Source organism: Syngnathus acus, chromosome 17 (assembly GCF_901709675.1).
Source record: "Syngnathus acus chromosome 17, fSynAcu1.2, whole genome shotgun sequence".
Taxonomy (NCBI): domain Eukaryota; kingdom Metazoa; phylum Chordata; class Actinopteri; order Syngnathiformes; family Syngnathidae; genus Syngnathus; species Syngnathus acus.
The window spans coordinates 5781292-5802864 of NC_051102.1; the positions used below are offsets into that span (position 1 = coordinate 5781292).

General features: G+C 46.0%; 2 protein-coding genes across 6 annotated transcripts; one reads left to right on the top strand and one right to left on the bottom strand.

Annotated features, from left to right (window-relative positions):
- Positions 1 to 1814: 1814 nt before the first annotated feature.
- Positions 1815 to 4826, top strand: LOC119137597 (noelin-3-like). 2 transcript variants are annotated; one of them, XR_005100947.1, is made up of 7 exons: positions 1815 to 1996; positions 2415 to 2561; positions 2841 to 2996; positions 3074 to 3293; positions 3381 to 3487; positions 3684 to 4447; positions 4580 to 4826. XR_005100947.1 is itself a non-coding variant. In XM_037277056.1 (6 exons), exons 1-6 carry the CDS (start codon positions 1943 to 1945, stop codon positions 4359 to 4361), a joined length of 1362 nt encoding a protein of 453 aa, XP_037132951.1. In that variant the 5' UTR covers positions 1815 to 1942; the 3' UTR covers positions 4362 to 4826. The 2 variants fall into 2 exon arrangements, 1 of the variants encoding a protein (XP_037132951.1); XM_037277056.1 differs by having other exon boundaries at positions 3684 to 4826.
- On the bottom strand, positions 2331 to 21555 carry LOC119137577 (retinal-specific phospholipid-transporting ATPase ABCA4-like). 4 transcript variants are annotated; one of them, XM_037276999.1, is made up of 50 exons: positions 21356 to 21555; positions 20407 to 20510; positions 20241 to 20334; positions 19936 to 20077; positions 19729 to 19865; positions 19446 to 19573; positions 19061 to 19258; positions 18150 to 18239; positions 17221 to 17461; positions 16717 to 16856; positions 16506 to 16622; positions 16021 to 16218; positions 15704 to 15909; positions 15439 to 15615; positions 15011 to 15233; positions 14428 to 14649; positions 14159 to 14363; positions 13914 to 14006; positions 13561 to 13770; positions 13107 to 13284; positions 12901 to 13032; positions 12499 to 12638; positions 12287 to 12424; positions 12040 to 12221; positions 11802 to 11907; positions 11531 to 11736; positions 11220 to 11427; positions 10820 to 10995; positions 10504 to 10628; positions 10314 to 10412; positions 9934 to 10215; positions 9765 to 9797; positions 9598 to 9703; positions 9440 to 9514; positions 9197 to 9366; positions 8932 to 9109; positions 8746 to 8861; positions 8504 to 8651; positions 8294 to 8417; positions 8094 to 8223; positions 7894 to 8014; positions 7734 to 7796; positions 7430 to 7536; positions 6826 to 6967; positions 6489 to 6623; positions 6303 to 6406; positions 5925 to 6017; positions 5599 to 5848; positions 4867 to 5028; positions 2331 to 3473 (listed from the first exon to the last, which is right to left on the bottom strand). In XM_037276999.1, the coding sequence occupies exons 2-49, from the start codon at positions 20470 to 20472 to the stop codon at positions 4912 to 4914; spliced, it is 7071 nt and encodes a 2356-aa protein (XP_037132894.1). In that variant the 5' UTR covers positions 20473 to 20510; positions 21356 to 21555; the 3' UTR covers positions 2331 to 3473; positions 4867 to 4911. The 4 variants fall into 4 exon arrangements, with proteins under 4 accessions (XP_037132894.1, XP_037132895.1, XP_037132893.1 ...); XM_037277000.1 differs by lacking the exon at positions 2331 to 3473 and having other exon boundaries at positions 3614 to 5028; positions 11220 to 11267; positions 11370 to 11427; positions 21356 to 21553; XM_037276998.1 differs by lacking the exon at positions 2331 to 3473 and having other exon boundaries at positions 3614 to 5028; positions 21356 to 21554.
- Between the last annotated feature and the right edge of the window lie 18 nt (positions 21556 to 21573).

The following is a 21573-nucleotide window of genomic DNA, read 5'->3' on the forward strand; positions in this document are numbered from 1 at the left end:
CACTTAACGAGGGTAACTTGGAAAACATATTGGAACGCGGCCCCTCGAGGACTAGAGCTTGACACCTGTGACCTTTGACCATGCTATTTCCCTAATAAAGTGGCCTGTTATTAGGTACACTTGAAAATGGCGGTGTACCTAATGGAGTGTCCGTGTGATTCCCTCGTTAAGTGCACCTGCGTGAAAAGTTTTAGCTCTTGCAGAACGTGAAAGTGACCAAAAACTTTTCACGCAGGTGCACTTAACGAGGGAATGTTGGAAAACATGTTGGAATGCGGCCCCGAGGACTAGAGCTTGACACCTGTGACCTTTGACCATGATAGTTCCCTAATAAAGTGGCCGGTTATTAGGTACACTTGAAAATGGCGGTGTACCTAATGGAGTGTCCGTGTGATTCCCTCGTTAACTGCACCTGCGTGAAAAGTTTTAGCTCTTGCAGAACCTGAAAGTGGCTAAAACTTTTCACGCAGGTGCACTTAACGAGGGTAACTTGGAAAACATATTGGAACGCGGCCCCTCGAGGACTGGAGGTCGACACCCTGGTTTAAGTGAAAAGTGCCACACCCGCCCTCACCCCCACTTTCTGATTGGCTGGTTGATCTGTGACATCACTCGGACACTCCATTAGGTACATCGCCCGTTTTAGGTGTACCTAATAACAGGCCAATTCATTAGGGAAAAATCATGGCCAAAGCTTAACTGAAAGTGAAAAGTGCCACACCCGCCCTCACCCCCACTTTCTGATTGGCTGTTTGATCTGTGACATCACACGGACACTACTTTAGGTACGCCGCCATTTTCAGGTGTACCTAATAACAGGCCACGTCATTAGGGAAAAATCATAGCCAAAGCTGAACTGAAAGTGAAAAGTGCCACACCTGCCCTCATCCCCACCTCCTGATTGGCTGGTTGATCTGTGACGTCACACGGACACTCCATTAGGTACACCACCATTTTCAGGTGAACCTAATAACTTTATGAATTTTTTTGTACGTGTCAAGAGTGAGTATTTGACTACTTGCTCTTTATTTAGGGGGACACCAACACATATTACACAACGTAAAACATACATATTGTCATATAAAGCAGTTAACCAAATGTCAGATTTTTGTTTTCATGCCCAAAAAAATAAAAACAAGGAATAAAACACCAGACAAGTTTTCACAGGTTTTAATGTTTATTAAAATAAAATAATAATAATAAAAGTAAATTTCAAACCAACAATCTAATGTGAAATTGCAATAGATATATTGAATAACAATATTTAGGCGTATATATGCATACACGTTATTTTAAGTGTTATAAAATAAAAATTACTTCATGCAATAAAGTTAGCCGTTAGCTTGGAGAAAACGTGCATAAAAGAAGTGGTGTTTCAGTGTGTGGTTCTTTCTTTCCTTGGCAAATCGTAAATCGACATTCTGGCTTACATAGTGCACGCCAGGAGGGAGACACAACACGTTCACTGACTGATCCGTTAATGCACGGGAAGGCAGTTCACCCATTAACTCGTTCGCGAACAGGAAAGTCCGGATTCGTTGCCTCACTGATCCGTTCTCGCGATGAACGGGAAATGCAAATCACTGACTCACAGATACGTTCAGTTAGTGAACGGGAAATGCAATTCACAACTTGTTCGTGAACGAGAAGTTACGTCATCTTCTTCTTCGTTTTGTTTTACGGCGAGGTGGCACCAGCTTCAATGCGCATTACCGACACCTACTGGTTGAAGTCATATGAACTGAAAAAAGATTCGTTCACTCTCGTTCACTGAAAAACAAACCGTTCTTTTGAACGAATCGTTCACTCACGAGCCAACACTAGCGGAGACAACAGAATCAAGTCACGAGTGGACCACCTATGGCTCACCGCTGCCGCTTTTTTTTCCTTCTCCACTTTACCCGTTTGCTTGAAATTATCTTGTGTCTTTTCACGTCACGAGATGTGGACGCCGTCTCCGTTTGTGTTGCTGCTGTTTGGCTCCTGGCCGCCTGTGGTGAGTTCAATGACACCTCCAAATGACAGCTCGAATCAGCGAAACTCAAAATTATTATTTTTAATAATTCACATTTTTTTAAATATGGATAATACTTTCTACTGCTGCCTAATTTGTATGTTATCATATGGTAAACGTTTTTTTGATTAAATGTAGTTTACATTGTTCTTATTTTGTAAATTATTCAAATTATTCTTTTATTATTATTGTACTAAAGAGTCTACTAACTGCGAATTGATTTGCTATCTTGACCAATTCAGATGCTTTACAAGTTTATGTATTTTAAGTTTGTTAAAATTGTTTTTGTTAATAAAAGATTAGCATATTTTATTGTTTGTTGACAATAACGGATCTTTCGCTGTGGCGACCCAGATAGGAGCCACCACCAATGTGACTTTGTGCATGTGTGTCCAAGCAGACCACTGTGGGGCAGCGGGAGGGCTGGCAAGTGTTTGATTCTGCCCAGGATGCCGCCGGCCGCTGTGTGTGCACGGTAGTGGCACCCGGGCAAAGTCTGTGCTCCCGGGATGCCAAAGAACGCCAGCTGCGACAACTCCTGGAGAAAGCATGTGGAAACGCTCATGCACACACAAATGAATAGACGCTGAGTCATTCTCTGTGCTGGCAAATTCTAATGTCTTTCTTTGTGTCAGTGTGAAGAGACATTAAACATAAATAAGTTGTCAGAAATCATGGATGGATGGATGGATGGATGGATGGATGGATGGATGGATGGATGGATGGATGGATGGATGGATGGATGGGTCGGGTGGGTGGCTGGATGGACGGACGGACGGACGGATTGAATGACATTAATCCTTAGTTGAATGTTGTTCCCAAGCAGGTCCAGAACATGTCTCAGTCCATGGAGGTTCTCAATTTGCGTACTCAGCGGGACTTTCAGTACATCGTGAGGATGGAGAGCCTCATTAAAAGTCTGCGCTCCAAGTTCAGACAGATGGACTCTGACAGGACGACGCTGGCCAGCAAAAACTTCCAGGTGCTCTATACGGTCCCTCCTACATTGCCACCTCAAGCGCTAGAAGATTCCCATGCGTATTCCTGACGTCTTTGCAGGAGATGAAGGAGAAGATGGACTCACTCCAGCCACTGATCCCCGTGCTGGAGCAGTACAAGACGGACGCCCAGATCGTTTCCCAGTTCAAGGATGAGATCAGGAATCTGTCGGCCGTCTTGCTGACCGTGCAGGAACAGATGGGAACATTTGACTATGACAAGCTCAACAAGAAAGTCCTCAACTTGGAAACCCGCCTGAGGAGTTGCATGAGCAAACTCAGTCAGTTGGGGCCTCACTATCATACATTGGCATATTTTTCTTAGAATTTCTGTGCGGGTGCGTATTCATGTGTACGTGTGTGTGCAGCATGCGGCAAGCTGCTGAAGATCAGCAGCCCGCTCACAGTGAAGACCTCCGGGACCAGGTTCGGCGCATGGATGACAGACCCGCAAGCTTCTCCTGAAAACATCAAAGTAAGTATTCTTTTTTGTGAGGCAGACTTCGGAAATTTGTGTTGGCAGGACTTTCTTGGCAAGAACATTTCCTTTGAGTGCAGAACTTTTCCTGAAAAAAAAAATATATATAATAAAAGCTTTTTCTCAGGCAAATGCAACTTGCTTCTAAAAAATTGACATCTCTTTTGCTGATGTTGCTGGCCTCTCTCCGCAGGTTTGGTACATGGACGGCTACACCAACAACAAGATCGTCAAGCAGTACAATTCCATGGCGGACTTTGTGTCCGGCGTGGAGTCTCGCACACACGTCTTGCCCTTCAAGTGGGCGGGCACCAACCACGTGGTATACAACGGCTCGCTGTACTACAACAAGATGCAGAGCAACATCATCGTGCGCTACAGCCTACAGACGGCCCGCGTGCTGACCCAGAGGGCGCTGGACTCAGCCGGCTTCCACAACGTCTACCCGTACACGTGGGGCGGCTTCTCCGACATCGACCTGATGGCCGACGAGCTGGGCCTCTGGGCCGTCTACGCCACCAACCGCAACGCCGGCAATGTGGTTCTGAGCCGCTTGGACCCAGACACCTTGCGGCCGCTCGCCACCTGGAACACAGAGTACTCCAAGCGCAACGCCGGCGAGTCTTTCATGATCTGCGGCACGCTCTACATCACCAACTCGCATTTGACCGGCGCCAAGGTGTACTATGCCTACTCTACCCGGACGTCCGCATACGAGTATATCGACATCCCATTTCACAACCAGTACTTCCACATGTCCATGCTGGACTACAACGCCCGCGAGCGAGCGCTCTACGGCTGGAACAATGGACACCAGGTGCTCTTCAATGTCACGCTTTTCCACATCATCAAAACCGACAGCGACGCCTAAACGCAGACATTTTGTGGTGATATGGATTTTTTGAGTCCAATACCGATATTTGGCAGAGTAATGAATAATCTGCCGATTAATTGGAAATATGTTATTCCTGTTCTTTATTAAACATAATATTGTTATTCCTCACAGTTTTTGTCCTGCATCTGGGCGGCCTAGGTTTGATTCCCGGTTAGGGAACCATATGTGGGTTCCACATAGGTGGAAGAGTGTGGGGTAAACTCACTTGTGCATCGAAGGGTTAAATGACGGCTGGCCATTTTTGAATATACATATAAAGCGTCTACTGTTTTATTTGTGGTGAATATAAAATCGTGATCTGCACTTGTCTACACTGCTTTCTCAGAATGAACATAGCATTACATAATCAAATCTTAAATATACAGCATGCACTTTCATTTGTAAATGTCATTTACATAAAAATGGGATATGCAAACATCCATTAAAAACACCACATCTGTACAGCCTCCGGGTGCTTGCATATTCATTTGTCAGTACTTACATACAATATATATTTGTACACGCGTAGCTTGTTAATAAGTTCATCTCAGGTTTTCCTTTTCACCGGCGCGATTTTGACATCCTTGCGTGCACCCACACCGCGTCGCTGCAGCGTGACCACGTCGTCCTCCGCCGTCTGCTGCTTGGCGAAGTTGACAAACACCTGCAGGTGTCACACACACACACACACACGCGCACACACACACACACGCTACATTATTGCTATAATTCAATACATAAAACCAAACATAAACAACACAAAATGATCACACTCACACAAAAGGTACCGTATTTTCCGGACTATAAGGCGCACCGGACTATAAGGCGCACCTTCAATGAACGGCCCATTTTAAAACTTTGTCCTTATATAAGGCGCACCGGACTATAAGGCGCACCATTAATGCATCATGTCAGATTTTTAATCCAAATCAAATCATTCTCCATTTTATCTTTATTTCAACTTCAGACTTAACAAATTACTTTATAATCACAAAATAATAATCCAGTCTTTTTGATTCATGATTCATAGTCTTCAGCGGGCCACTTATGATTGATTTCATGACACAATGCTTCGGGCCAGTTTCAATTTAGGAATTTGGTCCATATATAAGGCGCACCAGACTATAAGGCGCACTGTCGGCTTTTGAGAAAATTTTAGGTTTTTAGGTGCGCCTTATAGTCCGGAAAATACGGGACACAAAACACAACGGTAGAGTACACAAAAGGTACTTACCTGGTCTAGCGTGGTCTGCGAGACGGAATAGTCCTGAATGCCGAGTCGCTCCTTGTTGGAGACGACCAGCTGGAAGATCCTGGCCAGCGAGGATGAGGCGATGTGGTACTGTAGCGTGTTGTAATGTTTCTCGCGCCGCACGCACGCCGGGAAGCTGCTCTCCATGAATGCCTCCACGGGCTCCAGGTCAGGAGGCGCACCCGCTTTTGCCGCCTTCAGCTTCATAGTCAGCACGTAGCCGTCCCCGAATCTGCGCAAAGGAGATGTCGCCCATTGATTTATTCTCCATAGCAACAAGTGTCAAATGGCATCACTGGTTGTCTTACTTGTATTTGAGGTGCTGGATGGTACCCAGACACTTGAAGGTGCCGTTGACCATGATGGCGAGTCGCGTGCACAGAGCCTCGCACTCCTCCATGCTGGTGGACACGAAACAGAGAGCTAAAAACAAACTGAGATAATGTGGTTGCACAAGTGTTCACACCCTTGTATAACAGCAATGTGGCTGTGCTCAGAATTGCATTTTCATGTTAAATGGGAATCAGTCCACACGTCAGTATTTAAAGAGCCTATAATTAACCTGAGATTTTTTTGCTTTCTAGCATAAGCCGTAAGATTTTGTGCCAAAAATGACTAGTATTCCCTCCGCCTTGTCCACGCTATCACGTCTTCATGTTAACATGTGATCAACGACATCATCCAACCTGTGCGACGTCAGCACGACAGCCCGCCCGTCACGGATGACACTCAAAATGGCGTTCCACAGGAAGCGGCGGGAATGCGGGTCCATCCCTGTGGTGGGCTCATCCTGAAAGTCAAAGATTTGCACAGCTGGAGAAGCACGCAGTGATGCATATAAATAATTCCAAGGAGCCGAGTGGCTGACTCACCAAAAGAACTAACGCCGGGCAACCGATCATGGCGATGGCGGTGGACAGTTTGCGTTTGTTGCCACCGCTGTAGGTGCCGGCGCAGCGGCCGGCGTACTCCGACAAGCCCAACTTCTGGATGCCCCACTCTGCCACCTAAAGCAGGGGAGGGTGGGATTATTATTATTAATATTACCACAAAGCCCTGCTGCTCAAGGAGGATCAGGAGCAAGACATAGCAAAAAATCTAGACATAATTGACACTGTCCCAAAGTGGTTTTAATTTTGTTCACGGAGAGATCTCAACTTCTCTGGGCTCATCAGTACAGCACTAATATTGTGGCAAGGTCCTCCTTACCCTGGGGATCTCATCCTCGGGCACCCCCCTGAGGCGGGCGTACAGGTACAGGTGCTCCCTGCCCGTCAGCAACTCATCAATGGCATCGAACTGCGGACAGTATCCCATATTCTGGTGCACGTCCAGAATTTCTTTCAGGATGCTGTGACACAACATGACAAGTTACACCCTCGACACTCATTTTTCTTCTTTTTTGCTGGCTTTGACGTTTAAATGTGACTTTTACCCTTACAGAATGTTAATGAGGGAAAGGAAGAAAAATGTTGGCCCAAAGCCATTTGCAGCGTCTCCACAACCATTTGTTTTCATTTAATGTATTCACGTTCATATTTGTAGTTATTACGATTAATCACACTCATATTTCAATTAGTGTGACCTTATAACGTGCTGGATGGCTTCCCAAAAATGGAAATTTGAATCGGAATAATCATCAACAATGGGAGGACTCCGTACATCCATGACTGTGGAAACCAATTTAAGATTTTTCTAACTTAACATAAAGTCAAATCCAAATTTAAAGATATTTTTAAAACTTATCCCTTTACCATAAGATGCTTACGATAACCTAAAGCCCATCCTAAGCTGAAGGTTTGTGGTTTTATACCTGTAACCAACCACAGTAGCATCCCCGGAGCTGACGTCAGTGTCGCCTGTCAACATTTTGAAGGTGGTCGTCTTGCCGGCGCCGTTGACGCCTAAAAGTCCAAAACACTGAGAAGGCAAAAAGAACGTCAGCTCATTTGCTAAATGATTATAGTCGACTATTTCATGTTACCCGATAATATTCGTTCATTAATTCATTTCATTACTGTGTATTTTTTCTATGTACAGAACTCTGCCTCAGTTGTCTTGAGTTTAGATGGTGTTGCCTACCAAAAAAAACAAAAAAAAAAAAACAGCAAGCTCACCTCACCGGCGGGAACACCCACACAGATCCCATCAACAGCCACCCTTTTGCTGCCCACATAAGTCTGTGAGAAGCAAAGAAATAGAAATAAACAAAAGCACTGACTTTGTTTTTACTCGTACTTTTAGCATTAAGTTGCAAGAAAATCCTCCACTGCTGACCTTGGTGAGGTCTTGGATCTGCAGGATGTCCGACTTGCTGCCGCCATCGTAGATTCTTCGTCGCTCGCATGCCACGTCATCGTCCTCGTCTGCCGCCGGGCTACGTTTCCTGTCTGATAACCTGCAAAGACGTTAAAATTGTTTCTATTTAAAAAAAAAAATTCATTGGAAACAACTGTGTAGTCATGATGATGTGTTACCAGTGGTCCAAGAAGAAGCGGTACTGGATGAGGAGGTTGAAAGCAAAGAAGATAAAACCTTCCGCCGCCATAAAGCAAACGTTCCGCCCAATAAAGTCCCATCGGAAGGGGTTGTCTGTGTGCTCCTCACCTGCCCAAAACACAATCATCAGACAGGGAAGATTACGACTCAAGTCACGTGCGTAAAAAAACGTGATTACCGAAACGGGCGTAGACGTCGGTGACCGCCTGGTTCATGGCCATGTCGATAAGGCCGCGACCCAGACAGAAGTGAGGAAAGACCAGCAGGCCTTTCTTCAGCCACTTGTTGAACATCAGCAGCGACTGATGACACACCCAGACCCGAAAAGTTAGCTAGAGAACTTTTGACCCTGACACATTTATGACAAACCCAACGTGACTGTCCTTACCCGGTTGTTTTCGAAGAGCTCCAGGATGAAAGTGACAGCGCTGCTGTTGATGCCGATGAACAGGTTGATGCAGGACAGCGACACGTAGGCAGTGCTCGGGATGTTGAACAGGTACGACATGGGGTACATCATGGGCGTCACGGACCACCTGAATGTGCACACCAATAGTTCTGTCAGGTCCTTCTGAAGCATGAGTAGTTTTACTTTTTTATAGTTTTTGAATACAATGGTAATAATGTTACCCATAGAGCAGGAGCAGAGCTACAAGGGCAGGCAGGTTGGCTGGGGACGTGTAGCACTTTTTGTCAAATGCCACGAAGATGACGACCACCATGGCAGCGCTGATGGAGTAGTTCACCTGGATGAAACATGAAAAATAAAAATAGAGCAATAATCCCTCAAACTGTTAGGTGTAGCTTCCCCCTCACCATGTCCCAGAAGAAGTTGGACAGCCAGTAGATAAAAGGGCTAACGCCACTGACAAACTGCAGGTGCTTGGCTTGGCTGGCACGCTCCTGGATTAGGTAGAGGACAAAACTGGCCGGGATGAAGGACATGGCGAAGATTACGCAGATGGCCACCACCGCGTTCACTGATGTGGTCAGTCTAACGGGAGCAAATGAGCCCAAATTGTCAAATTTGCAACTGCCGGCATTCGATTGAGCTCTTGTGTGTCTCGGGCTCAGCACTCACACAGTGACCTCGGAAAGCTGCTCCTTGGTGAGGTTTAGTGGGTGGTTGAGGGCGGTGATGCCAAACTCGATGGGCTTGGCACTAGTGGGCAAGAACGCCCGCAGGATGGCGTTGTTGGCGACATTCATGAAGGCCACCATGGCATGCCAGCCTTTGTTGTTGTACCACACCTGCCAGGGAAGAACCATTTTTTTGTTACTGGTGTGCTCCATTTATGACCGTAATTCCTCAAATAGCGCCCACCTTTACGTTAAATTCACTCTCCATATATCGTAGGAAAGGTCCGAGCTCCCGCAGTGCCACTCTGGAATGTGGACCCTGCCAGAGGACATTTTTGATGAGCAGGCTTGGAGGAGGTCAAACGACGCGCTAACGGCTCAACTAATGGCGGTACTCGTTACCGCCGTGATGTTGAGCATTCGCCCCAGTTGACGGAAAACGTTTTCAATGTCTCTGGGCTCCACATCCAGGATAGGAAGCTGTCCTCCGATGGACAGGCCACCATATCTGAGGAGAGACTCCATTCATTTGGGACACGTGGTACTATGGATTTTATTTTGGACCTTACCTTTGTTCATTGACCCAGTATTTGCTCTTCAAACTGTGAAATGAATCAGAGAGAAATGAGACATTTACATTAGCCAAGTAATATAGCAATGCAACATTTGACTTCCAGTATCGGAATGCATAGAGCTGAGAATTCAAACGTAGCATCAAAGGCAAAATTGCACATTCACCTTGTTCTGATGACACTTGGGTAAGTTTTGACTAAGAAGTCCGAGATGTTGCGCTCAGTCAGATCCATCAAGGTGTCCCCCGTGGCTTCCAAGCGTTGCACGGGCGGGAGGCCTCCGGCACCAGCGGGGCAGATGGGCATCATGGTTAGCTTTCTGCTGCTGCTGCACAGGCAGGAGGGTGACGGGTTCCTCTGGTTCCACTCCGGACTCTGCAGGATGTTGCTCGTCACGGCATCCACGTCGGGACGTTGCCACTCGGACGGCTCGTGGTCGCAAGGCAGCCTGGATGGCAAGTGAAAGATGGAAAAATGCCCAAACTCCAACTTTTATTTGATTCTTATCAGTTTACCGCCAACACCAGCCTCCTCTGTGCTACTCACCCCAGTGGTTCCCCTTGCATGCATCGGGTTCCGAGACCCGGTTGCCTTAAGAAGCGTTCTACGAAGTGCCTCATGGTCGGGTCCAAGGGTTTCTCATTACTGCGTTGGAAAGACAACCATGAATAAGGTCATTGCGGTATTCGAGCAGACCGTCTCAGAAGAACAAATGTGACGTCACATGGCAGGCAACCTGAAGAAGAAGACTTGCGGTCCGTACATCCAGGGGCTCAACGTCAGGCTGGGGTACTCTCCAAAGGGTGGAACGATGGTGGTGAAGATGAGCGCTATGAGGATGAAGCTGGCAGGTAGGACAATCTGAACCATCATAGAAAAAAACATCAAACCACATCAAATCTAAAATGACAAACCAAACCACTTTTAATCCAGATTCACGTCCGTTTTGTAACTGAAAGACTAAATTCAGAATCTGATCTAGATTACTTTTTATATTGCACACAAAAAAAAGTGGATTTTGATGGAAATAAGGCCAAAAGACCATATTGTACCTGCGCCACAAAGTCTTTGCGGCTTCGAATGGCATGATGAAATCTCTTGACAAGTAGTGCATGAAACTGCTTCAGGATCAGCGAGGCTCCTTTCACCTGCCTTGAGCCTTTGCCAGCGCTGCAGTCTGACGCGGCGTGCAGCGTAACGCTGTTAGCTTGCATGGCATCGTAGCGCTCTGTGGTTGACACACATGCACAGCGCTTAAAAAAACATTTACTAAATATGAACTAGCGATGCAGCGAGGAAGCAATAAACTGGAAGGAGCAGAACTCGGGGTAGCTGATGGCTACAAATCATTAGCCAAATAGCATCATTGCCTAAGTCATTTTTTATCTTACTGTTATTTAAAAAAGCTAGGTGGTAAAATCCAATAAAAGCGTCACTTGTCCCATGTCTGACCTTCATCTACTCCCGCTTCCTTTTTCCTTCTCTGCAACATCCAGTCTTCTACAGGTAAGAAGTGACATGGGGAAGAACACAGGTGACAAACACACAACACGTGTGACGTTGGAGGGCTAGGACACGTGGGAGGGAGGTGTTGATCATTACCAGCGGTGGCGGGATTGCTCGCTAATGCCTCGCCATCTGCTGTCACCTTTAGGAAGATCTGCAAAGGTTGTACATTCATGAAAAAGATTAAAATACAAATTTACTAACTGTGTTTTTTGTTTTCCTGTTGAACATGAGCTCCATTCATAAGGCAGGTGTACCTCCTCCAGGGATGTGTCGGATATGCCAAAGCTGCTGAGGCCCATGTCGGCGAGGGTCTCCTCCAGCTCCCTGAAGAGGCTGGCGTAGGCGCGGTGCTTGAAGCACCGACTGGGCAGCAGGAAGGTGAGCTCTTGACCGATGGCTTCGATGAGCTTGGCGTCGGGGACGTGGTGGTGGATGAGGCCGCTGATGCTCTCCAGGTTCCCTGCGGACATCACAGACGGGCTTAAGGTGAGGCATTTTGATGGTTTGGTGACACTTGGATCTCACCCTCGAGGACCCGTTCGGCTGTCAGGCACAGGTTTTGGGACTGATCCTTGTGTCTGGTGCAAATGGAGCAGGTGCAGGAACAGTCGGAGGCACAGTCACAGTCGTTCTGGCGCAAGAAGACAAATCATTCACAACGTTTTTCATAGCTTTTTAAAATGTTCTGATCTAATACAAATATTTCAAAATATATATATTTTAATTTTACACGGAATATACAAATCTGCATTGAAAAGCTCACCTCTTTCTTCTTGAGGTCCTTTATGCGGCGCACCAGGGTCAGGTAGAAGCCGGCACCAAAGCAGTTCTTGAGGAAGAGCGGTGAGCCGCAGCAGTGCAGCTGGCCCTTGGAGATGATGGCGATGCGGTCGCTCAGTAGGTCGGCTTCGTCCATGTGGTGTGTGGACAGGATCACCGTGCGACCTGCACAGCATTCCGTTAACATAAGAAGACAAAATCCTGTTCAACGTAACTTGATCTGTTTGTACCGGATCTGTATTTCAACAGGAGGTCCCATATAGACCTCCTGGAATAAGGATCCACGCCGGAAGTGGGCTCGTCCAGGATGACCACCTTGGAGCCGCCAACAAACGCCATGGCGACCGACAGCTTCCTCTGCATGCCACCTGTTGATGCAAAACAGAGGCTTGCTGAGCTTTTTCTCATTTCCACTCAAAAAATAGGCAGAGCAACTCCTAACCTGAGAGGTTCTGGGCTTCGTCTTCTCGCTTGTGAGGTAGGCCCAGGTCCACCAGCATGTCCTCGACCTCTTTCTGCGCCTCGGCGTGCGTGCGACCCTTCAGCAGCGAGTAGAACAGGATGTGCTCTTCTACTGTCAGGCTGGAAGCCAAACAAAAACCAGAAATCTCTTTTTAAGTATTATTTTACATTTCAGTGCCAACACAATGCTGTCTATTCAAAAATTATTTTAGTTTATAGGATTTATTGATATCTTTTTTTTTATATATATATCAAAAGTGAGCATTATTATTACTCTTGTAAAGACAGAAAACATTTATTGTATTGAATGTATTTCAAACACGCGTGTGTACCTAATAAAGTGTCCTTTGAGTGTGTCTTCTGTGGCAAGAGAGGTACTCACTGATTGAAAAGGATGTTGTATTGAGGACACATCCCCAAAGAGGACCGCACGGTGTCCATGTCGGTGCGGATGTCTCTTCCGTAGATGTAAGCAGAACCGGACGTGGGCGGGAAGAGCCCGGTAAGGATGGATCTAGACAGAAGACCAAAAAAAAAAAAAAAATCACAACTTGGGTAAACAATAAACATATGATGGCGTGGTCTTACAAGGTGGTAGTCTTGCCGGCCCCATTGTGTCCCAGGAAGGAGGTGATCTGACCCTCGTAGAAATTGAGGCTGAGGCGGTCGACAGCGGGGCGAGAGCCTCCTGGGAACACCTTGACCAGCTCCTGGATGCAAACCCCCAACTCCAGACCCAATGGATCCGGCTCAAACAAAAGCAGGCCTACCAGGATGAAGTACCTTTGTTGAATTTCAAATTTATTTTCAAAATATGGTACTGTTAAAATTATTAAATTAAATGACTAATTAATTAACCCTAACCCTATCAAACATGTAACATCTCTCTTGACCACTAGGTGGAGCTCTTAGCATATTCTCCACAATTTTTTCCTCACGCTCTTGAAACTGAAGTACAGTATTGGTATCTTATCAGACATGTAACATCTCCCTTGTCCACTAGGTGAAGCTCTTAGCATGTTCTCCGCAATTTTTTCCTCACCCTCTTGCCTCCCGGAGGCGTTTTCCTCCTCCTCCTTCTCCTCTTGCTCCTCCTGTAGCCTCAGCCGCTCTTTCTCCTTCTCCAGGCGCTCCCGTTTGCTTTGGTGCTTGCAGGTTTTCCTGCTGGCTGAGCCGTTACAGGTGTTGACAGTGTGTGCAGGTGTGCCGCCATTTTCAGGGTCCTTTTCTGCATTGTCTGCTTCTGGTGCAACTGTGAAAGAAATCAGTTATTTAACCAATTAAACACTTTCAAGGTATTGCAGTGACATGTCTGCGATGTTATTTTTATTTTTTTATATATACAATGTTTTCTTTTTAACACATTCATTTTGTGCATTTGTGAACTAGCAATACCTAGGTCATCTGTGGCAGCAGCTGCAGATGAAGATTTGTGCCAGTAGGAAGGCTGCAGGGGGAAGTAGAATGGCCGACCAATGCCGTACTGACCTGCAAAGAATCACAAGAACGTATTGGTTAGTTAGTTAGTTAGTTATTAGCTGAATAATTCATTTATGTTGCTATTCATATTTGGAAAGCTGTCAACAAGGGGATATAAGAAAGGAAGCACATTTCAGAGCACCTCAGTCCCAAGTTCTCACCTGGAAAGACGTTGTCCAGGTACCAGGCCAGGATGCCGTATAGTATGGCATCCAGCGCCATCATAAAGATGGAGGTAAGGAAGGAGTAGTTGTCCTTCTCTAGCGGGCTGGTCTGAATGTTGTCCCACTGCAGGCCCACGCCCTGCTCCTCGTAGCGTGACAGGTACTCTGTCCCAAAGCCAAACGCCACCTGAGACAGCAGGCTCTGGAGGGGAGATGAGCGACATCGTCAACCTCTTTCTAAAAAGTGTTTTCTTTTGTCTACGTACGGCGGCCATCTTTATGTTGACGGTGAGGCGGTCCTGCCAGGCGAAGCAAAGCACGTGCGGCAGGTAGAGGGTGAAGTAAAGCACACCGCTGCACGCTGCCGCCAGGTTGGCCTTGTTGAAAAAGACGCTCATGAGGAAGCACTGCATGATGGTGGCCACGGTGAACGTCAGCAGGAAGAGGTACACCAGCACCGGGTCGCTGTAGTTCAGCACCTTGCCACCCTGAAAGTAGGTCATATGGCGTGTATCTAGGTAGTTATGTACCGTAATTTTCGGACTATAAGTCGCACCGGAGTATAAGTCGCACCAGCCATAAAATGCCCAAAAAAGTGAAAAAAAACCCATATATATGTATATAAGTCGCTCCTGAGTATAAGTCGCCCCCCCACCCAAACTATGAAAAAAAACCGCGACTTATAGTCCGAAAATTACGGTAAGTACTTACTTGTCCAGCTATCATGTTAGTAAGTAGGTTAGTGAATTTGTTATAGTTATCTGGTCAGGTAGCTAACTACAGTACTTGCTATCTCGTTGGTCAGTAACATAGATGCTTAGTGAGCTAGGTAGTTACCTACTAACTCACCACAATGATGGAGGTGAGCAGCATCGTGCTGGCCGCCATGGTGACAAAGCTATCGATGAACCAGGTGCACCAAAGGACACCGTTAGCCACGCCCATGGCCTTGAGGGTCTCCTTGAGGCGCAGCTCCTTCTCCAATACAATGCTCTTCACTGTCATGGACACTGAGTAGATCCACGCCAGCACCATGAACATCGGGAAGCAGCGGTTCAGCGTGATCATGAAGCTGATGGCCGGCCAAGGAGAGGTTATGCTTCGTTAACAAAAATCTTGTAAAAAAAAAAAAAAAAAATCTACTCACTCAGTTAATGAGTTAGCCACGAGGAACTGTTAGGTAGTTACGTAATTATCTATGTACGTACCTAGATATCTTGTGGGTTACCAACTTAGCTATGTTCTTTCTAGATATGTAACTAGCAGTGCAGACTCACAGGTCATCCACGTAGCAAGGGTAGGGCATCTGCTGCACATAGACCCCTAGTGGCCAATCGTGACCCGTGTGCACTTTAATGATGCCATGTTCAATCATGTCTTGCAAGTAGGCAAAGCCACCCCAGATGTATCTCTGGTCCTCCACGGGGTCCGCCCTAGGGCCTGGATCCCAGTACCTGAAAATAAACAGAGGACACTCGTGACTACAACTCTGATGTCACCTCCCAATCGTACCAGGATGTAACTCAGAACATCCTCACTGACCTGTCTTTGACCTTGTTTGTGCGCTCCACGGCGTCGATGTCCATGCGGATCTTATACTTGACATGTGGTGGGAGACTGGTGGTCCAGGGGTATATGTCGGCGAAGACCACGCCGGCCCAGAACTTGTTTTCCTCCAGCAGGTACAAGGCCTGGTGGATCATCTGCGACTCGTCCGTGTAGGCCACAAACTTGTCCAGAGTGATGCACTAGAGTCAGGAAAGACAATTTTACAGTAAGTTCTTGAATTAGCTATCTAGCTAGGTAGGTTAGGTAGCTATAGACAAACAGGTACACACTAATAGATGCTTCATTCTCACCTCCGCATATCTGTTGATGGTGTGCATGATTTGGTCAGTGACGTTAAAAATGTTCCTCCAGTCAAAGCCGGACATTCCTGCCTGTCGCCATTCTTCTGAGCCACTGTACAGGAAGTTGAGGATATCTCTGGTGGTCACGTTGGCATCCTCCAGGCTCGTGTCCACAAAGTTCATCACCGTGGGGTTTGCCAGTGTGTCCTGTGGCCATGACACATACAAGAATACATCAATGAAACCAAAAGTGATCATCATAACTAGATCATTTTAAGTGATTTGGGGATATTCCTTGTAGTGTTTGAATATGAAAATTATAGATCATTTTATAATACTTGCAAGTGTGCAGTATTAGTTGTTTACTTGTTGATTGGTTCAATTGTTGTCAGGCAAAGTTCATAGGCTTCAATTTTAACATTTTTAGTGAGGTGGAATTTAGACATTGAGGAAGTTCATGGTCCTCGTTTTCATAAATAATTTTAGAGTCTTACTCTGATCACATTCATCTGCACGCTGTTGTGGAAGAAAGCCCACAGCTGAGGTCCCACCTCTTCCCACATCTTGGCAATGTTGCGCAGCCTCTCCAGCTCCTCGAAGGTGGTGTTCGCCTGACGCACACACAAAACAAACATGATTAAAGTGTTGGAGGCGAGGGGTGTCAGAGGGGTCAGGATGCTGGCAGGCGGGCAACTCCTCCCTTACGCTTTTTAATATCTTCCGGACGGCAGGGGAGTCAGGAGTGTAGAGGATCTTTCCCATCAGCAGGGGCTTGACAGAATTCCACACCACTTTGGTGACCGGGTTAGACTCCAGCGTCTCCATCAGGCTGTTGCAAAAGCCAGCTGCAAACATCAACAATATGATTTCACTCAATGGGGGGAGGACATTAAAAATGAAATCAGGAAGATGTTTCGGGGTTTTGATTTAGATATTTTGGAGCGTAGTTGAATTTCAAAATTATGTTTGGGTCATGATTTGAATTTAAGAAGGTATTTTGGGTGCTTAACTGGATTTGGTTGGCATTTTGAGTTTAATTTGAATTTAGGAATTTAGAAAGACAATTTGGGTCGCAACTAGAATTTAGAAAGAAATTTTGAATCTTATATTGGATGAGGACATTTTAGACATTTAATTGGGTTTTTCCTCATGGGTGACTGAAAATGTTAAGCCGAATGAAGAAAATATTTGTTGGCAGGTTGAACTCACTGGTAGTGTAGTCATAGACGTAGGTGTCACGGGCACGGCTGTTGTTGACACCCAGGAACACCTTGTAGTTGTTGTCCTCGTACCAGTTGAAGGAAAGTACACGTGCGCCGCCGCCCTCCGGGTAGCCGCAAAAAAGGCTGGACGTGGACGCCGTCAGCTCCGAGAAAGAGGCAGGGCCGCCATCGCCGAAGAGCGAAGTCACTGCTTTGATGAGTGCCCGGGAGTTGTTGCGCTGCATCAGCTGATGGGAGGAAAACGATAATTTTCTTTCCATTTTTTCAACAAAATTTGTCAAAAAAGATTTAGTCACCATACTTTTGTTTAATTACCTCAAAATCATTTCGTAATCTTTTCAATATTTTATTTTTTTTCTGCTCAAACTTATTTGAATTATTTTGTCTCATATTTCCTGACAATGGATTGCTCTGCTTTTTTTCTCGCCGTCTTGGCTTTTGATGATGTCACCCACACATTCCAAAGAATACATGAAGTCAGACAGGAAGCATTTGGCGCCTCTCTGTCACCACGGCGACACAAAGGTCCCACCTGGCTGGATGTGTCATCTCCGTGGAATGTTAACACACCTACCCGCTATTCTTACTCATCTGGCCTGAAGTGATGATGATGACCCCTGACCCCCCCCCCCCACCTCACGTATAGAAAATAAGGAACAGTTATTCAATTTTCATGAGGTTAAAATTGATGTTAAAGGAAAATAAATCAAGGCATCAAAAACTGTAGACTGGGCCAAGCAAACAAACAAAAAACACATCCGCTTCTTGGCAAAGATAATCAGAGGACCACTAAAAATACAACAGGGGTTAAGAGGCTAATAATAGCCTGCAGGACCTCAGGAGTGGGTGGCTGAAGGGATCGGTTGGGGTGGGATAATACAAGGAGCGGCAGCAGTGCATTGTGGGCTAGCTCACCTCTCGTATCCTCTCTGACGACGCCCTGAGGACGCGACCCCACTGCCGCAGGTCCACCCCTTCGGAAGAGCCGTCCATAATGCGAGGCAACTGAGGGGAGAAGACATGTTGAGTCATCAGCTTTTTCTTTGTCTTGCTGAAGGGAAGTAGGCCGGGGGGTGGTGATGTTGGGAAAGCACGGGAGGGGACGCCAAGACAAATACGCCAGACGTCCTTCCTGGCACATTCTTCACGCTTTCAGCTCAATGAAGAGAATTTTTGGGCAAGGGGAAGTGAGACTGACGAGGGAGCGTTGGCGGGAGTTGGAAAATTGCAACAATGTGCTTCATAGTCCCCTGGAAAGGTTGACTCTAAAAATGATCATAAAAATTCAAGAGTATTGAGTCATGTTCATAAGTATACAAACTCTGACAAGAATTGTGAGATATTGGCAATTTTATGGAAAAATTACGAATATCATTGCAGTTTATTTAGTCACTAAGAATACATACACTTGGCTTGTCTGTATGAGCGTCTTTTACTGCCCCCTAGTGGTCAAGGTGGGCACACCAAAAGAATTGAATTGAAGCATTAAATCATGAAGCGAAAACTTTAATTATTTTACATTCTATTAATTTTGTTATTATTCCAGTGGTGCGCCGCTTCTCGATGTTCTGGTGGGGGGGCGGCGGTAAAATAATTAATGGTATATCTATTAATTTAAATGGCAGAAACATTAGGTTATGAGCATGGTGCACAACTTGTTTAATCTGTCAGCCAAGACAAGACGCTGTGGGTCACTTCTTAGCCTATGTGGGTGGGGCCCAACCTAAGCCCATTAGAGAAACAGGGGCAAGACGGATAAAGCCTGAGTCACCTGCTGAGCGCTTCCAGCCACTTTATTAGGTACACTATTACATCGCAAGTCTCACCAGTTGGAAGATCTTGAAGAAGTCCACGTTGGCGTAGAGCGCATCCTCGATCTTCTGCAGCCGCTGTTGGCTGAGGGCGCACATGGCATTGCGGACGCTGTGGAGGCCGTGGCGGCTCGGGAAGATGATGAAGCGCTCTAGTAGTGCCTGGCTGCACGCGATGTCCTTCAACTGCAGGTCCGGGATGCCTGACGCAAACTGCCGAGGAACAAGACGCAGAAAATAAACATATACATCAGGTTGATTAAAAAAAGAAATAGATTTTGAAATGTCAGCTTTATTCTTCCCATCGGATCATTGCACACTATATGTTTACTAAACTGTAGCAGATTGAAGCTACAGTTGGTTGCCATTAGCAATAGCATTAGCGTCCACCAAGCCCCACCTGTTCTATTCGGATTTCCGCATTGGTCAACTGGTAGACAACAGACTGGGGGAGCTCGGCATCTCGCAGCAAGAACGCCGTCAGAAGCTCGTCGTCCTTCAGGATGTCCTCGATCTTTAGACCGCGACCTGAACGCAGGGCAGGATTCTAAGACAGTCTCGATATCAATCGACCAACAATTTTCGTAGGGATTCCCTTGCTATGACTCTCAGCTGACCAAGCAAAGAACTCTGATTTGAATCTTCTGCCAGCGTTTGGCCAGCATTTGAGATTTCCATCGCACCTGACACGCCACCTGGATTGTTGCGTAATGTGTCCATGAAGTCGGAGAAGGCAGACACCTCATGCCACATCCGTCTCAGCTGGTGCACCTCTGTGTCGCTAAACATCTCCAAGATGTCTGTGTAGAAGCGTGACAATCTGAAGCAAAAACAAAAAACAAATGTAAAATGCTGTACAGTGTCAATAAATAATGACGCGAGTTACTCACATTGAATTGTTATAGTTGGAGACGACCCCTGGAGACTCTCCTCTGGTGGGGTGTCTGAAGCAGGGGTTGTTGGCATTGCAGAAGATGCCCTGGATCCATGGAAGCACGCCCGCAGACGGCATGGCCTTGTTGGGGAAATGACCTGGAATGTCATGGAGAGCTAAATTAGGCTAAAATATTAGCACAACTCTCACAGGACATATTGTCACTCTGCAATTGTGTGGTCCATGTCGACCTCAACAAAACTCGAGTTCAAACGTTTATGAATATCAAATCGATGGCTTCCTTGAATTGCCTGCTCTTACATTCATGCTGCTGGTAGAGCGGGTTGGCTTTCCTCAGCCACACCAGACCAACGAACAGCAAAACAGGCCACAAGAGCTCCACCAGGAAGCGAATCTGCAACAAACAAGCGTATTAGCGACAGAAAGCCTTTGAAACAAGATTTAAGTGCGCAACCATTAATGTTACCTTCTGCCTTTTGCGTAGGGTCCAGTTCTTCCAAAGCAATAGGCGGATTTGAGAGCCCGTCTTCATGGCTCACCTTCAAATGGGGTCATGTGACTTTGCTAAACCTGGGGAAACAAGTCATGTCAGGGTCCTTTTTCCCCCCCGCAAAACCTGAAGTAAATCATTATATTAATTCATACAGTATTTAGATACAGTTGAGTGTTTACTACTGTGCCATTTTGAACTCTGCTGCTAACCAAAACAGCAGCATTTACAGAAAGACTAATATATATTGCTGTAATATTGTAGCTTTTTTTTTTGTTAGGTCAAATCATATTTTTCCAAGTCCCATTATTATGATGATACAATCAAATCAAAGAAAAGATGCGATAGCAGGCTGCCATCTGCAATAATTGGTTGTGTTTGAAAGACAGCGCAGAGAACAATGCAACAAAGTAGCAGGAAATTATGTTTTCATTTTAGCCATGTTTACAACACGGCAGATGTATCGTGAATGAAGATTTAAAACGCAGGCTTTGGAACAATAACATCTATGCGACATTGTAAAAACTTGTAAATCCTGACCAGATGAGACGCAGAATACATGAGGAGTAATTTGTTTGGAATGATGCCTACCAGCTATGCCGAGCGTGCAGGTGGGGAATTTCAGCTATTTTTTTTTTTTTTTATGGCTCTAAAGTTATATTTTTTGTGACGAAACTTTTTTCAAGACAAAAACAAATCACAATATTCTAAGATTACCGTAAATCCACAAACATTTGAGAGCAAATAAAACTCTTTGTTGTCAACACATAAATCACACATTTTTCTTCCATGTTTTTCTTGTGGACACCAAGTAAGCAATAGCACAGCAATCGTCCCACATTTGACATTCTTACACAGAGGCTCATGCTCCAGTTGACACAAGACAATAAAAATACAACTGTGTGAATGTGTGTGAGAGCTTTACCTCAGAAGGAGCGCCGGGTCCGAGGTACGCTGCATGTAGACCACCAGGATGCAGGAACAAGTTAGACTGTGCTGCAGAAACACACCCGACGGACGGATGGACGGATGGATGCCACTCTGCTCAGCAGTACGGCCACAGAAACAGCAACGCTCCTAATCTGATTGCTCTAATCTCCCGGCTCAACTAAAAGAAAAAAAAAACAACAACAGTCATCATCC

Bases quoted from the DNA above. Each gene is read 5' to 3' on its own strand.
- LOC119137577 (XM_037276999.1), bottom strand. From the start codon at position 20,472: ATGAAGACGGGCTCTCAAATCCGCCTATTGCTTTGGAAGAACTGGACC. The intron at 10,216-10,313 runs GTGAGTAGCACA...CTTGCCATCCAG, and splicing joins ATGCAAGGGGAACCACTGGG to GCTGCCTTGCGACCACGAGC. The intron at 8,015-8,093 runs GTAACACATCAT...ACGTCTTTGCAG, and splicing joins CGCTTCTTCTTGGACCACTG to GTTATCAGACAGGAAACGTA.
- LOC119137597 (XM_037277056.1), top strand. From the start codon at position 1,943: ATGTGGACGCCGTCTCCGTTTGTGTTGCTGCTGTTTGGCTCCTGGCCG. The intron at 2,562-2,840 runs GCATGTGGAAAC...GTTCCCAAGCAG, and splicing joins TGCGACAACTCCTGGAGAAA to GTCCAGAACATGTCTCAGTC. The intron at 2,997-3,073 runs GTGCTCTATACG...ACGTCTTTGCAG, and splicing joins TGGCCAGCAAAAACTTCCAG to GAGATGAAGGAGAAGATGGA.